Genomic DNA, 18,869 nt, shown 5'->3' on the forward strand with positions numbered 1-18,869 from the left:
GATTAAAATTATAGGTCGCCGTACGGCCTTTAACAATGAGAAAACCTATTCCCCATAGCCAGTTATACAATGAATATTCAACTTGTAAAACCAGGTTTGTATGTGTGCAACACATCTCACATTTTTACTTTTTTCACGAACTTTCTAATTGCTTCATTAGATAAGTAGGTTTTTTTTATTCATATTAAAAGCAAGGATTGTTTTGTTATTGAATTATACCAGCCGAGAGGTTAAAAACAAAAAGTTAGTTAAAACGCTTTTTGGCAATTAAATTTCTTGCAAACAAATGCTAAAGATATTTAAAAACCTTCTCCTTTAAAAGTATTGATTTGATCAAAATACCGTATCAATACGCATATGATATGAGGCATTCGTTCTGCCTGGCATATTACATTAACTAAATCGAAAGGGTTGTTACTCATGGCGTATGTATTATATTAAGAATGACAATTTATCTATGCTTCTCATATACGAATATATTGTATTTTTACTTTTATGTAATTTGGTCTTTATCTACTTAAATTTTTATATTTTCCTAATTTTAATAAAAACACAAAATTTACTGTCTACTTATCTGTTTGGTACAAACACTCACTCTAGACTGAAAAATAAAAATAAACATACAAGTTAAAATGAATATAAAAAAAAACACTACTTCATCAATTTTAAAAAATATGATCAATATATTGTTTTGAAGTGTTTATGGCTTTAAAGTTTAAACTGCATTTGCTTAGACGTGATAGCTAATAAAGAGAAATAAATATAATCAGATTTCTGTTAAAGAAGACAATAACATATCGTTCATTTTCATTATTTTATAATCAAACTTTGGGGAAATAAAGGTGCAATACCACCAAATCATAGTACGTCACATCCCGTGCATACGAAAAAGGGTCGAACAAAAATATACCCTTGACTTTGATAGTTGTAGTAAATAAATCCTACATTTCATTGCAGTGAAAAAATTCTGAGTCATCAACATATATCTTGGGTGTTTCAAAGCACCATCCTTATTTTATTTGGTGTTTCTATAAAATATTTTGGAAAATTGAGGTCACATGGTTACTAAAGCTTGTAAACAGGAAAGAAAAGGGTGGACATTTGTTTGGTTAACTTACAATGATGGTTATTATTTTATATGCAATGAACATTTATGTTAAATTTTGTCTGTAGTATTTAACAGGATACAACTTTACTCATGTCCAGTATTTCTTTATTTGAAACAAAGATAAATTCTGCACAATGTTTTGAATAGTACAAATTTAAGAAAGACTAATAGGGCAAAGTCAATGGTAGTGTTACACCTAAATACATCTAACAATTAATATCACATTTGTTTACATATGATTATGAATGTATAAAAAAAAAAACATTGAAATATTTCAGAAGTTACAAGGAAAACATACAATACAGCAAAAACAATCATAATATAGAGATAAACTTTAGACTTTATCAATTAAAATAGCACATCAATTGCTTTTATTATACTTCATGTCAAAATGCCAGATTTTGATTGGTTAATACGAGGGAGACAATTTACTCTATCCTATGGCACCTACTCTATTACTCTTCATGGAGAGGCGTGATCAAGTGTGCGCTTCATTAAATACGGATGGTTGTTATGTACAAGACGTCATAGTTTTTTACTTTGAATTTGAAATTTAATAGACAGTAATAACAGAACATTCAGTATAATAATTTAAATAACACATATCTGAGAGGGTGATAGAGCAGATTGTTACCCCTCGAAAAGACATTGTCAACCATGGCTTTGTCTCAGTTGACAATGTTTTCTCGGGGTAACAATCTGCTCTATAACCCTCTCAGCTATGCGTTATTTATATAATGTATCAACTTCCATTCTACATTGTGTACCCACGCATCACAGTATACGTATCGGTCTTGTACATAACACTTACTTGCTGAAAAATAACAGTAATACAAGTTTAATATCTGGAAAAATATGTTAAGCTACTCACGATACAAAATATCATAATCTCAAAAACATCAATGCATACAATTTATAAAATATATTTAACATATTGGTGTGAAATGATTGAATGATTTCGGCTGTACATTTTAAAAGAAGTGCAGATGTCTGTCCAGTTAAATTAATCATATCAACACAGACCTCAGAAAGGATAGTATGTGTACAGGAACACCACAAGGTATGCTCGATTTTTATAGTTGTAGACTGATTTCAGAGAATTTAAGTCATTTAAAGTCTTTGTTACATTTGATTTGATATGTCTGTTGAAGCTTACATAATTTAGTACTTCAATAACTAAATAATTACATTTGTTTAATAGTTGTAAGCCTTTGCTTGTTACTTAGGTATAGCAAATTCAATGTTGATAAAACAGAGTAAATTTCTCTTTAGTATTTTCCTCTTTCAAAACACTCAGTGCGAATAATATCTAGATTGAAACATATTTAACTGATGCTCAAATTGCATTAGTTCAATAAGGAGAGGCAAATCAAGCAAAAAACAAAACTCGGGGGTTCGCATGATCTCCAACAGGAGCTAGTCCGCGTGCGTCAATGGGACAAATGATACCTGATATGCATGATCTCCAACAGGAGCTAGTCGGCGTGTGTCAATGGGACAAATGATACCTGATATGCATGCATCACTCGCCAGTCCATACTTAGTCAAAACGTCACTATCGGGAATACGACACAATCGGTAAATTTAAAGATCAGACGACTGTTCTTATATACAAAGCTCTAAGACAACCAAAATATGTCGTAAGTAAGTTGAGAACCATCGAACAGATCAACCAATCCGTGATTGTAACTGTGAACTTCTGTAATGTCGAATCAGTATGTTAGTGCTGAGAAATTGAAAGTTGAAATCGTTTGTCATAGATTCTTGATTGTGTCAATTTTGAAAAAAAATCAAAATAAAAGGCAGATCTGCTACTTTCGATATACATATGTATGAGGTGTAAGCACTCGCGGAAATGTGGGTTATTGAATTACAAAACATCGTCGATATTTCCGATTGTGGAATCAAATTAGTTTGCAAGGTGTTTTTTATCATTGTCTTTGAGATTATTTTGAAAATAAAGTTATGCCTAAGGTGCTTATAGTTGGATTAGACGTACATAACAGGAGATGCAAATCCTGCAATGTCTCCTGTGTTATACAAATACATGTGACATTTAAGCAAAATATCGGAATGACAGTAGTTATTTTATTTTTCTAAGTTTCGTGCTTGAGCACCTTTTGATATACAAACAAAGAGATGTAATATGATTGCCAATAAAAAAAAAATAATCAAATGACTTGGATTAGAATTATAGGTCGCTGAACAGCCATCAACAATGAGAAAACTTATTCCCTATAGCCAGTTAAACAATGAATAATCAACTTGTAAAATCAGGTTTATATGTGTGCAACACATCTCACAATTTTACCTTTGTCACGAACTTTATGATTGCTTCATTAGATATGTGGGTTTTTTTATTCGTATAAAAAGCCAGGATTGTTTTGTTATTGAATAATACCAGCCGAGAGATTAAAAACAAAAAGTTAGTTTAAACGCTTTTTGACAATTAAATTGTTTTGCAAACAAATGCTAAAAATTTTTAGAAACAAAAGCGGACAACTTAACTTTGAACTCATGATCCATCCCGAATAAAATAAAATAAAAGAACATTACCTAGTTCATTTATATGATTTTTAGGTTAAAAGCAACTATATGCACAGGACTCATTTGTTTTTTACACAGTTTGATTTGGAAGAAAAAAGTTTGATTTAGAAGAAAAACCATGGTTATTAAATACTAATAATTACACCATAACTAACACAATTCTATATTAATATCCTTGTAATGGTTAGAAATTACATCAAATAACACCACTACAAACTTAATCCCAATTTCATATTGTATTTTTAGAAATTTAACGGTGACGTCACTTTTTGTGGCGTTGATACATTTGTGTGACGAACAGTTCATTACTCTATTGTGCTGTATTTGTGTTCTGTCATAAATTATTTTAGGTGTTCGTTGTTATTCTGTGGTTTACATGTTGAAATGGACTATTATATTATTTATTTATGTATTTCTCTGTCCTGAATGTTCTTGCATTTATTTGTACTTTATTCCTGTCACGTAATGTTGTCATTTTAGCGGATTTGTTTTTATAGCAGTTCAATGTTTCTGTTGTTCCGTTTTGTTTCTTTTTATAGTTGATGTGTTCCCCTCAGCGTTGGTTTGTGACCTTGATTTGTTTTCGCTTAATCGATTTATGACTATTGAACAGCGGTATACTACTATTGCCTTTATGTACGTTAAACTTGGACTTCACTAGTGTAATTATTTCCCTGGATTGTTACTGTTTTGTAGAATTCAAATATTTATACAGGTTAAGAGGAAACATTTGATATATATGTATGTATTATTGCAAATGTTAAGACGACACATGACAATTTTGAATATTGATAATGTTCCAAACAAGGCAACAATGCGTTATGTTTAAAATTTCATATCAAGTATTTCTTAATGTATTGCAGACAGGTTGACGACATAATGAAAAACAACATCGGTTTGACAGTTAAATTGGAATACGTATAACATGCGGTTTATATCGACTGATTCAGATGGGATCCTAGTATTCCTATTCATTACAAGTATACTAGATGTCAATTCTTCATTTTTTTAAAAGACATTTTTAACAAGCTACAAGGGAGCACTGGAAAATCCAACAAAAACAAACAACACCATGTAAAAAAAAATAAACGATAAAAGGACATACAACAATAACAAAACTATACAAAGAAAACTAAGACCTAGCATCCGTCGTGTTGGTCATGAAAATATCCATTGTAGGTTTTTGTGGTAAAATAGGAAAGACTGTTGTTATGACAAGTGAAACACATTCATAGTTATATGGAATACAAATATTTCAAATATGTCAACCAAACTATGATCGCGTTCGAAAAGCCATTTCAGGGATGCCACTATGATCGCGTCCGAAAAGCCATTTAACATCTTTAAGGAATGCCACTAACATTAGTATTTGGATTCAATGTCTTCTGTGTTATCAGTAACCCTCTATCATGAAAGTCATGATTTAGTTATTAAATGCCTCGTTGAAATAAGATAATAGAGAATATGGAATCTAACAAAACCTAGTCAAACACCTCTACATTAAATTGAATGACCGGAACACATAAACAAATCTGAATCATGGTAATATATACCTTTGTCATAAAGGTTGTGTATCAAAGATGTCTGTATTTAATGTCATTGTTAAATAGCTTGCCTATAGTTACGGGGTGTCTATTATCCGAACGAGCATAGTGTTTCAATATATTTCAAAACCATGTCTGTAGTAAATGACTGTTTTGACTATTTGTCACTTACAATACACGTAGATAATACTTACAAATCAGATCTCATTTCCTTTCTGAAAGACGAAACAGATCAATGGTGTCAGTTACATATGTATAAGTGACAGATTCCCAAACAAATATACTGATAGATGTGTTGTCGTTTACTCAGATAGCATTTTCAAAGTAAAACAAATGGTTACGAATAAAATGTGTTTGATATACTTCATGTTACTACCTATTGTTAAATTATATTGTGAGTTAACCACTCAAAATCGTTATGGACAAAGATACCATTATAATGATAACATTAACGGCATTACATTTTCTGCATCAGACGTGTATTACGACAATTAATGTCTCTTAAGTGATGATTGACTCAGCAAATATGAGTATCTAGTTGGTAATACAAACGTAAAATGTCTAAATTGATAAGTATTCGCTGCATTGAAAGCTATGCATTATGCTTCTATTGAACATTTTGTTATCAATTATGAGGCTGTTTAGTGTTTTAAATATTTGTAACATAACCGTCGAAAAGGGGCAAATGTCGTATCGTAGAACATACAGTTCACTGTTTAAATATGATTAATGTATGTACGATTTGCCGTTCATTATTGAGGATTGTGGTTAAGCTGTTCAATGTTGTTCTGGAATTATCAACAAAACAAAACTGCAATGTTTTACCAAGATATGAGTATTTTATTTTTATGACCTTAGTTATTTTGAAAATTTCGGCATCCAAGTAACTAATATACGTCCATTTATATCACTGATGGGACGCGAATATTGGGATATATATATATATATAAAATGATTAAAATTGTTCTTCTGAAAAGGGATAAACTATAAAGTAATACCTCCTGCTTGGGGCACACTCATTAAAAAGATCACACGTTGTCAAAGAGTAATACATTTTAAATAACATCCATCATCGCATTCCTATGATGTCCATTGAAAATTAAACAACATCCTGTACAACTTAAATCACAAGGCCTTTTGAATTCACTAGATAATAATACACGAGTTTAAGAAAATAGGGGTTTCTTTTTACTTGTAAAATACACATGTACTGAGTTAATTTAACCTTATTAAAGTTCTTCTTTTATGCCATGTCTTTAATTTTGACAAAACTTAATTAGTCAACCTAAATTGTTACTGCAACTTTGCAACACAATTCCTTTTTTCAAAAGGCTATCAAGGATTGATATGGAACTTCTATAATATTCAATTCTTCATTTTACAAAACATAGGTGTCATTTTTTAAATTTATTAAGTTACGTTATATACAATAAAAAAAACTCCACTGCGTTATTAACTAAACTCAAAAAATTTATACCAGGCTTAAGTAAGTGTTGAAAATTTTCCAGTATTCATAAAATATTTCTGAAACATTCAAATAATTTTGAATACATTTTACAATATGTATTTGAATAATGGTTGAAAGTTCTAGTATTTTTTATGTACATTGTGCAATGTGAACATGACATTATAAATATACAAATTTATTTAATCGAAATCTTAATTTATGTGATAATGCATATTTTAAGGTTTCTTGAAGTATAACACCCCGAGGGGTGTCAGGTTTGAACACATGAAAGGCCGACCGTAGGGAGGTCTTTCTTTGGGCAATCCTTACACCCCTAGGTGTGTTATACGACAAGAAAACCTTAAAATATGCATTATCTGACTTATTTACCGTCTATAAATATTATTTTCTGCAAAGGTTTGCATTATTTACATCCTATTTTACCGACAACACGAAAGTGAGATATTGTTTTCTGATGTGATCAAGTTTTAATATGGCCTACAGCTCATTCATAATGTGTTATTAAACTGACGTATTAAACTGACGTATTAAACTAGATATATAAACGTTAGAAATCATTGTCCAGTTTGAATAGAAAGATTACTGTAACGGTATGAAGCAAGGCACAACTGAATTGTTACGGTGTATGAATAATACAAAAGTCACTTTGTAAGTAAATTATTGTATCAGCTTTATTTATAAAAGAGGGATGCTTTTCTTTGTCTATTTTCATGACATTTTTATCGCGGAAATGCAGATTTTTTACAACAATTTAAAAGGGGAATACATATTATATCCATTTTAAAGTACAAGGATGTTATTCTATAGAAAATAAGAATGTTGGATCATTTGATTAGATAGAATAAAAGGCATATAAAGATGTAAAAAACAACTGGCATGAAGAGAACACGAAATCGTGATACATGTATATGTAACACGAAAAACGAATATCCATAGGTTACAGTATGATTTTCAATACAATGTGAATAAATAAGATTTTCAAAATCCTACATATAATGTGTTAAATATGGCTTGACTTAAAGTGTTATGGAAATGTTTGCATTATAAAATTCATCTCACATAATGCCCCTTTATTGTACTTATAAATTAACAAAACCTCACATTATTTGTTTTGGAAGTTAAAATGTGCGTCAACGACGATTTTTGGTATGTCAGTCTAATAAACGGAATAAAGGATTGTTTTTGCCTTAAACCTACAAAATATGGAAAATTATAAAGTAAACCCTGTATTGGCAATACCACACGATAGCTATCAAACGATTTTAATGTTTAAGTAAATTAAAGTTTGCTTTTTAACCAGAAAAATAATGACCTTATATAGGTCATCATGTTATGCCTTGAAGTAAATTTCATTGAAACTTTATATCGTTCTGGTTGATTCTTCCCTCGCCGTGACTCGAACTCATGTTTTTGGGATATCGTGACAACACCACTTGCACAGTGTCCAGCGCTCTAGACCACAGGGCCACCTAGACTGAACTAAACATTCAGCTTTCGGTGGCCTAGTGTTACCTTTCCTCGTTTGTAGAATCTAGAGTTGTAACACAGTACATGATATATTAGGCATGAAGATTGAATTGATTGCAGATTAGCTAAATTATCTGTCGTAAAGGATCGTACGATGTAGTCACAGAAAAAAATATTTGATAAGTACGTCTAACTAAGTGACAACTCTACGACAGATCCATTTATAGGATCACCAGTGAAAGTGATGCACGGCTGAAAACACATATTAAATTCATTATTACTCCAAATATCAGCACAACATTGTTAAATCTGCAAATTACCGGAAGCAAATTTTTGTTCTTCCCTCGCCGGGATTCGAACTCATGCTATTGGGATATCGTGACAACGCCGCCTGCGCTGTTTCCAGCGCTCTAGATCACAAATATATATATGAATAAGTGTTGATGAATATGGTGTTGATGATTATAGTATGTTTATTGTGAAATTTTAGTTTCAATGCGATCTTAAATACATTTTGGATTTCAAATTGTTGTTCAAATTTCTAGCCAAGGGGAAAAGCTGTTGTTAAAAAAGTTCCTAAGTTGATGAAATGCAATAGATAGATACAGAAATAGGTTGGTTAAGACTTGGTCGAGCATGGTTCAGACTTGATCGAGAATAGTTAAAACACATATAAAATGGTTTAGTACTGGTAGAGTATTAGTTCAGACTGTAAAGTATGATTCAGACTACGCTCGAGTAATATCAATTAAGTTTCACACCAAGTCAGACTGGCCGAGTAAAAATCAGTACAGTTGATTAAAGATATAGGCCATTTCAGATTTTTTCTGTTTTGTAGTGTATGTTGCTAATATAATATAAATATACATATTTACGTCATGTCCATAAAAACAATATTTAGAAACTTACCCACACTCGTCACATCTGAACAGGAATTTTCCTTTCTCTTTTGGTTTCGTAACCTGTTCGTAATCACTGTAATGAACAACACAATAGATCAAAATAAAATAAAACGCCTTTTAAGTTGACGATATAAACACAAGGTAGCAATGAATTAATGACATTCCTATCTATATCCACAATCCTTATAGAACTATTGCAGCTTTGCATATACTTTTCCCTCCTTTTCCCCGTCTTTCTTACAGCAAAAAACCGCATGAACTGATGAATTCTTTAGATTAACAATATGCAGTACAGTTAAATTGAAGAAGCTATATATAAAGGCAATAGTAGTATACCGCTGTTCAATAGTCATAAAACGAAGTAACCGAAACAAATCCGGGTCGCAAACCAAAACTGAGGAAAACACATCAACCATAAGAGGAATCAAAACGGAACAACAGAAACACCGAACTGTTACCAAAACAAACGCCAACATACATAAAAACGGACCATGTGATAACAATTGCCATATTCCTGACTTGGTACAGGACATTATAAGAAAAAATGGTGGGTTGAACCTGGTTTTATGGCTAGCCAAACCTCCTGCTTATATATCAATGTTAAAAATACCGCTAAAATGCAACATTACGTGACAGGAATACAGTACAAATACATGCAAGAACATTCAGTACAGAGAAATACATATTCAAACAATACAATAGCCCATCCTAACATGTAAACAACAGAATAACAACAAACATCTAAGATTAATTTACCACAGAACACAAATACAGCACAATAGAATAATGCACTGTGCGTCACACGAATGTATCAAGGCCACAACAAGTGAAGTCACAGGTAAATTTCTAAAAATACAATATGAAATTGGAATTAAGTAAGTGATGGTGTTATTTGATGTATTTTCTAACCATAACAAGAATATTAATATAGAATTGTATTACTTACCATTATTCCAAACATTATAAAATTAACTGGTAGTGTTCTGTTAAGTTCATTCAATGATAATATACAAACAAAACAATTTTACTAACTTCCTTCGCTATTCGTGAATGTTACTACTAAAGTCGTTGACCCCATTATCAACAGTCGATTGTGAATGTGACTGCTTAAGTCGTTGACCCATTTATCAACAGTCGATTGTGAATGTGACTGCTAAAGTCGTTGACCACTTCATCAAGATTCGATTGTGAATGTGACTGCTGAATTCGTTGACCCCTTTATCAACAGTCGATTGTGAATGTGACTACTGACGTCGTTGAGCCCTTTATCAACAGTCGATTAGAAATGTGACTGCTAAAGTCGTTGAACCCTTTATCAAAAGTCGATTGTGAATGTGACTACTGAAGTCGTTGACCCCTTTATCAACAGTCAATTGTGAATATGAATGCTAAAGTCGTTGAACCCTTTTTTACAGTCGATTGTGAATGTGACTGCTAAAGTCATTCACCCCTTCATTAACAGTCGATTTTGAATGTGACTGCTGAAGTCTAGACCCATTTATCAACAGTCGATTGTGAATGTGACTGCTAAAGTCTTTGACCTCTTTATCAAAAGTCGATTGTGAATGTGACTGCTAAAGTCGTTGACCCCTTCATTAAAAGTCGATTGTGAATGTGACTGCTGATGTCGTTGGCCTCGTTATCAACAGTCGATTGTGAATGTGACTACTGAAGTCGTTGACCCCTTTATTAACAGTCAATTGTGAATGTGAATGCTAAAGTCGTTGAACCCTTTTTTACAGTCGATTGTGAATGTGACTGCTAAAGTCATTCACCCCTTCATTAACAGTCGATTTTGAATGTGACTGCTGAAGTCTAGACCCATTTATCAACAGTCGATTGTGAATGTGACTGCTGAAGTCTTTGACCTCTTTATCAACAGTCGATTGTGAATGTTACTGCTGAAGTCGTTGAACCCTTCAGCAAACAGTCGATTTTAAATTATCTTGTGAATCGAGAATATTTTGAAAAGAGGTGTAAAATATCAAAGAGGACATTCAAACTCATACGTCGAAGACATACGGGGAACACTATGGCAAATAATGAAATTGACGAAAGGACAAACAACAGTTAACATAAAACTACATATACACAATTAAAAGAAGACTGCGCAACATGACTTGATTATGTCGTTTGAAAACACTATAGTGTCCTTAGCTTATATAATGCACAATTTTCATTACTAGTGCGGATAATTATGATGAATGCCTTTTACATTCAATATCATGGTTATATCGTAAATTTAAAGTATCAATAGGTTCTAAATCTTTAACTAGACAAGCAGAAACATTTTAACGAGCAGTATATTTACGAAAATCATATACAACCTAATGTTAACGCTATGGAAAATATATTACGCTATACGTTTGCACATCATTATCAGTATTAATTACTTAAACGCAATCCTACTCGAGTTAGTGCTTGCTAACGTATGCAACGCATTACAAATGACATTGTAGAAGATGTAAATCAAGCAAAACAAAATATCTTAAAACAAAATGTGAGTTGGTGATATATGTATCAAGAAAATTAAGCAAATACGGCTTAAAAAAACTGCTACTTAGGAACAATGTAATGCAGATAAGTACATACATGTAACTAGTAAATGTGTCAACAGTAAAACGGTGCACTGGTGTACACAATATAAGAAACAAATTTACCCAGAAGCATGGAGAGAGGGGCTTCATTTCGTAAAAAAAATAATTAAGGATTACATGAAGATAATGTGTAATTCACTTAAACATTTGACGAAAAGTTTACATTGTTTTAAGCGTAAATTTAACACTGTAAAATATACAAACATATTGCCCTACCTCTTTGTTTTAGGTAATTCTTTCTCTCTGTTTCCGATATGTTGTGTACGTACTCCACTGTCAAAATAAAAATGAAGTATTTACATATGATTCCTTAAATGTATAATATCAAAACAAAACATTTTAAAAATGAGGAAAACAGATACTCTGTGACAGTTTGAAAACAAGTATTCCTGAATAACTTCATAAGTTTACGTAGTGTCGAGTGCATTGTGAATACAATTTAAAATGTGCATTGTCATAGACCACATGTCTATTTACTAGAGTCCATTGTTATTCCATTATAAACTATACATTGTTAATGACCACATCTTTTTATTGAATGCATTGTCTCCCCTGCGTTTGTTATGAGATTCAATTCAGAAATACATTGATATTCAAAAACAGAATATTAATTATGCAAAAATACATGTCACTTTCAAATAATAGAGTTATTTTAAAGGCATGTATTACGACTGCAGAATGCAGTCTACAAAACAACACACTTCTCAGGTATTTCAGTGGATTTACCTTATTTTGAAGATGCCAAAAAGTTGTTTGATGTCGTTTTCTGTTACAGGCTTAGCAGTATACTGTATGTTCGGAAATTCGGGTATAGGCTCTATCGTCAGCTTTGCAATGTCATCTGTAAGCTTCTGTAACGACTGTAACAATTTGCCATCGTTTTGTGTCTTGTCGAGTTCATATTTCTTCTTTTCTAAGTCGCTTCCCGCCTTCAAATCTATTTTAGTATCTGCTATGATTTTTGTCATTTTGTCCTTTTCCTTCCTGGATTGATCCTTGACCAATGCAATCATCTGTGTGACACATGTATCAATCATAGCCTTTATCTTTGTACCTTCTTCTGTAATAGCTTTGACTACTCCTTCAACCTTCACATCAAATCCCTTTAAACCTTCTTCCATCGTTTTAATGTTTTGAGTTGCCTCATGTACCTTACTACGCAGGTCTTTTGTATTCTTCTCCTTCATCTGTGTTATGATGTCCATTAGCTTTGAAAAGGCATGCCCTGTGTGACTACCAGTCACACAACTACTGCACACTGCTAAATTACATGTTTTGCATACAAAACTGACGTCTTCGTTGTGTTCCTTACATTTCGATTTACCTTCCGGGATAATGTCCGAGGAAGACTGAAACTGGTGATTCTTTGTTACTTTCTGTCTTTTATGAAAGGTTTTACAATTTTCACAAAAGAATTGTTCACACTCTAAGCAGTATTGGGATCCATAGGCACTGACACAAATTTCACATGTTTTATAGGCTGCCTGTGCCATTTTGTTGCGTATCGTCCTCAATGTATAATACACAGGTAAGGTAAAAACCAATGACAACAACGTTTTACATTTAAATCAAAAAATGTGTATATACGTATGTCGTGTATTTAAAGGTAGAACTGTGAAACATAAAACTTAAGTTCTAATTTGAATATATTATGAATATTTTACATATAAGACTTCATTTTATTGACTACTGTATTATTGGCTGAGGTACGGTTTTATTGATGATATTGGTTATTGGTCTGAATTATTGACTTGGTATTCATAATTTAGATAAACAAAAAGAAGTATAACATTATCCTAATAATGAAAGAAGTATGTATAGATATCACACTATGGGAAATAGTATATTGTAAGTAAGATGTGTTTTAATGGAAACGGATTCACGATTGATATTACTGTTATATTAGCCGAATATAAAAGTGAGAGAAAAACACGATACATATGAGGGTCACAAACATTTCTTACAAACAACAATGAGCATAGTCTGAAGTTATTTTTAACGGATTCGAAATATCCAAATAACTATTTTGAAGTTAAAATTGTCATAAAACTTTGAAACGTACCTATACACATGATATGAAGTATCATAAAATAGTGTATTTATGAGTAAATGTTTACCATGATTCTCATTTACGAATGAGTTAATATATTAAACGAATTAATCGGCTAGCATGTTTATAACTTGTCGAGAGTGACACTTTAGATGTTTCAGGAGGGTAAGCAGTTCTGGCTACACGATTAGCACCTTTTAATACAAGCTACATGTAAGATCAATGGTTTAAAAATAGGGAGAAGATAACAAGTATAATCATTTAACAGGAGTTCAATAAACAATGACAACACTACATGGTAAACGACCAAATAAACAAACATCACTAACAGCACATTATATAGAACAATAAATATTTAGCAAAACGAACCGAACGAGACACCCGAGGTGAAATACTACTATAATTGCAATCTCAGTTTGAAGTTATTAACTTCCGGTGGAAGTTGTAAAGAAGGCATTATTATAATATTAAATGTAGACCCATAACATTGATGTTTTGTTTCATAGACTAAAAGGAAACTAATTATTATTCTAATGATTGCTTTAAAGGTCAACAAGTGGAAGGTTAATTTAGGTAGTTCATCTACATTTATCACTAGCCTATCAACATTGTTGGTTTTAGCTCGAAACCCGCTTCGGTAAGACGAGTCTGACGCCTGTCTTAATTGACTAGGTCCTGAATGCTGGAGCTACGCCCCCCCTATAAATAAAATTATTTGTTCTTCACTGACCGGGATTCGAACTCATGCTACGGAGATAGCGTGGCACCAAATCGCCTTGCACTTTGCCCGGCGCACTAGACTAGTCGACCACTTAGGCTCGATAAAAATCAAGTGTTCGGTGGCCGGGAATTACCTTTCCTCGTCAGTTTTTATCTAGCGTCGTAACACAGTACATGACAAATAAGGCATGAAGAATGAATATTACAGATCAGCTGAATTATCTATCATAGAGGATCGTACAAATTAATGTAGGATACAGTCACAGAAATAATTATATTATAAGTACGTCTGAACCAGTGACAACTCTACGACAGATGTTATCCATCGGATCACCAGTGATGGTGATAAAAGGCTGAAAACACGTTCTGTATATATAATTCGTCTAAATAACAGCCCAACAATGTTAGATCTTTTAATTTGCGGAAGCAAATTTTTGTTTTTCTCTCATCGGGATTCGAACTCATATATAAATAAAAACAGATCAGATACACATCCATTAAAGTCCTATTCATGTAAATTAAATCATAATATTTCTTAAGATTTAAAATCTATTCAAGTGTGTTTTGTATTACAAACACAAATTGCAGGTTAAAATAGATGAAACGTTGTGCATTTTTTATGTATTTCATTGCAATAGTGTATGTTATCATACTGGAGGAATACAATCTGGAGGATTTAAATAGGCTTAATGTGTTTATCAGCAGAATCAGCAGAAACAGTATAATGTTTTTAAACATAAACTAATTCATCTGCTAAATTATACATCAACGTTATCAAGTACGCCATTAAAATGTATTATTACACACACATTATCAGGTAAAATTTACAACAACCTGTAGTTATACCTTGCGTTTTTTAAATGGCAAATCTAATTAAAAAACTGCTAATGGATTTAGTTCAAAATAATTTACAAAATACACAGTTCGACTTTTACCAGATATAATAAGGAATAACTTGTAGCCTGCATTCCTTTTATGTTCAAAATTATAGTTATTGATTCATTCCATTATTTCACAAGGTGTTTCTGTTTGGTAAATAAAACTATTTATAAACAAAATATTTCGACTGAAAATATTAGTTACGAAAAAAGTCAACTAGTCATTCGTGATATAACAAAGACTGTCATGATACGCACTATATTAATGTCAATGGTAACGAAAGAAGGTACCGAGAGGAATCAAATGTAAAAATTGAAAAAAAATACTTAACTGCTATTTAATAGCCAAGGTTTTCAAAAGTTGCATATCCTATTATGCAGCGGTAAAAACTATATAACATGTAACGATGGATACGTTTAAAATGCAAACAAAATAGTCTATAGATATAATGTTCGGTTCAGATTATAGTCGTCGACTGAATCAATTCACTTTTTCGAGTGTAGACCATTCTTCATAGAGTGAAACTACATGCAACCGAATCGATTTACTCTTTTAAAATACGTAATAATATCATTTGTGACTGACATTTCAGTGAATGGACTCAAATCAACGCAAATGAAAGGATCTGATTCGTGTCTTGTGGTTTAACTCGATATTGACACAAATTAATACTTTATGACAAACGTGATGATTTCAACTTTCCAATTACGAACTTCCTATTTCTCGGCAGTACAAACCCTCTACTCTAACGTATGTTTTTTTTTTTACAAATTTCTATTGATACTTTACAACATGATCGTTCTTACTCGCATTATACAGACTCCATTGTCCAATATGTACTCCTTCCACATATAAATGAGACGAACGACTGAAATAAACACAAAATAACATTCACGGTCCCCATAAAAAAACAAAATTGATATCGTCCATGTTTTTTTTCCAAACTAGTCAAGGTATTTCAAAGAATATTGAGCAAAGGAGAAGGCATTTAAATCCTTTAAAAATAACTGCAGTTTATGGCAGGACAGAAAAAAACCCGAGATAAAACCTATATAAATGATTTGTTCAACTTTAATTCAAACTTAATATTCTCTAACTATTCAGTAATGTATTGTACAATTACGGTCATTAGTAATACAAACAATATAAAAGAAATCCCGTGAAGAAGAAACTTGATCCGTCACTATTTCACACAACACATTACTTTAACATCAAAAAACAACTTACTAATTTTGAATAATAAAGGACTTTGGTAATACGCCAATATGTTGTTATGAGTTGTTACGATACCTGCAATCTGAGTACAAACATATGTTGAGGCATACTCAACTAGAAACCAACCAATAACTAATCAAAATGTCAAAATGTCAATACAAATAGAAACAATGAAACAGAATGAAAGACTACTAGCAGACCAAAACCAAAAGGCACCAAATACAATACTGACGAATATAAAAAAGCATACAAAATTCAGTAAACAAATCTAGATGTGAACGTATGTACTTCGAAAAAATAGGTACGTTCTGCTCGTATTTGTGTTATCAGTTGTTCTTGAGTGGAAAATAGTAGTTAAACATTTTTTTCGACCCAGTTCTGTGTGTTTTATATTATTAATTCCAAGTAATTCATAATGATACAGATCTAAAAGGAGAAAAGGGTAATATCACACTCATCTATCAGTAGTGTTAAAGACTGTCATATATGCTAAGCATGATCATAAAATAAGGAGTATATCAACACAGTTGGCATATCCTGCTAAGCATGCATCAGCTGCCATGCAAATACACAGTAAGTCAAAATGTTACATTTGGGAATAGGACATCATTGGCTAATTTACAGAACGGACCATTCTTCTGTGTTTAAAGATCAAAGAACGTGAAAATATTTTACTAATGAGTTGAGACAAATACAAAACGTATCGGTCAAGCAAATTGTCATTGTGGCCGTAAATCTTATATTGATTCGGTTTCAGTCGTTCATCCTCATATTTTTGTCTAAGTAATTTGTGTGCAATGATCACATCATTATAAATGACGTCTATCAATGTTAACATACAAGCGTGTAACATATTCATTGTGATATCTAAGCAATAACCGATGGAACAGAATTGATGTCGCTGTTGAAAAATGTTAGGTTGGCGTTTTGAAAGAAATATATAAGGCGTTTTTCAAATGTTTTCTGCATGCCTATCTTAAGCAAAGAATAAAAAGGAAGTTGAAGATCACATTAAGAGCTTTTACATTTTGTTCATGCCGGTATCTTGATACGATCACTGTGTGATTGAGAAATTTTTGGATGGTAACATAATATCAATCAACTAAACGACATTTCACCCTATGATGACCCATTCTTTTGACGCCGAGCAGTCTAAATTTTGTTTTAACTCAGAAAAGCAACACATGCCAACTGTTAATCTTTTAGCTTGTTGTGGCTGTGAATCGAACCTACGACCTCCGTACTCGAAGCGAATATTATACCTAGTGACCAGCGATGCGGTTGTGTAAAAAGGGAAGAACAGGGTAGTAATGTCATTATAACCTCCGATGTTGAGGCATGGCAAAGAAATAGTTTAACAAGAGAAAAACAAAAATATTAAAACAGTAGATAGCAAACATAAGACTAAGCAACCAGTACCAACACAAGCTTCATAGGCAAATTAACAGGTATTGTGTTACCATTATAACCTTGTCGAAGTTGTTAAGAATGTTCTTTTCAAATATAAGATGCGTATGCAGGCCAATTCAGTTAATTATCATTCTAATGTTTGCTCTGAAGATTAAAAGTTGGAAGGTGCATTGTTGACCGAGTGGTTTAGAAAGTTCATAAACAGTGATAACTCGCTTTGGCAAGACGAATGCGACGTCTCTATGAGTTGACTAGGGCTGCTAGTTTTCCTTGTTCTCTTTGCGTTAGGTAATGCAGTTTCACCATTGTATAGTCAAGAGTGATCATATGGCGTTAAACAGAAGCCAAATTTGAAACAATCAGAGGTTGTACCAGCAATACTTTAATACATTTTGCACTGATTTCTTTATCAACATTTGGACAAATTTGACTTAACTTACATTATTTGAAGCATGTTAACATACATTAAATTTATTAATCTTTTAATGTATATATAACCATAGACATAAATTCTTTAATCATATATACCTCCTTTCAGTCAATTTATAATTGTAGACAAAAATAATTTTTAAACCTGTATATTTCCTTTCAGTTTTATAATTGAATATATAAACAGAACAAATAAAAGCGTGTTAAGTCAGTATACCTTCTTTTGGTCCTTTAAAAGAATATATAAACAGAACAAATAATATTCGTTACACCTGTATACCTCATTTAAGTTCTATAGTCGAATATATAAACAGAACAAAAACAATCGTTAAGCCTGTATACCCCCTTTCAGTTCTATTTGTGTATATTTATAACGGAACAAAAACTAATTCTTTAAACGTAACAAGTCCAGTTCATATTAAATAAAATCATATGAAAACGTAGGTTTTGAAATCAGTTCAAATGGTTTTAAACTAAAAATCACTTATTATAACTTGCTAGGTAAACTATTGTTAATTTGTGTGTGACTGTTA

At 32.0% G+C, this 18,869-nt stretch overlaps 1 protein-coding gene across 1 annotated transcript; it reads right to left on the minus strand.

Moving 5' to 3' along the window:
• Window positions 1-566: 566 nt before the first annotated feature.
• LOC127731605 (transcription intermediary factor 1-beta-like) lies at window positions 567-13,165 on the minus strand. Its single transcript, XM_052240388.1, has 5 exons — window positions 12,360-13,165; window positions 11,850-11,906; window positions 9,044-9,109; window positions 5,394-5,414; window positions 567-601 (listed from the first exon to the last, which is right to left on the minus strand). Exons 1-5 carry the CDS (start codon window positions 13,124-13,126, stop codon window positions 592-594), a joined length of 921 nt encoding a protein of 306 aa, XP_052096348.1. The 5' UTR covers window positions 13,127-13,165; the 3' UTR covers window positions 567-591.
• Between the last annotated feature and the right edge of the window lie 5,704 nt (window positions 13,166-18,869).

Source organism: Mytilus californianus, unplaced genomic scaffold (genome assembly GCF_021869535.1).
Source record: "Mytilus californianus isolate M0D057914Y unplaced genomic scaffold, xbMytCali1.0.p SCAF_20, whole genome shotgun sequence".
Taxonomy (NCBI): Eukaryota; Metazoa; Mollusca; class Bivalvia; order Mytilida; family Mytilidae; genus Mytilus; species Mytilus californianus.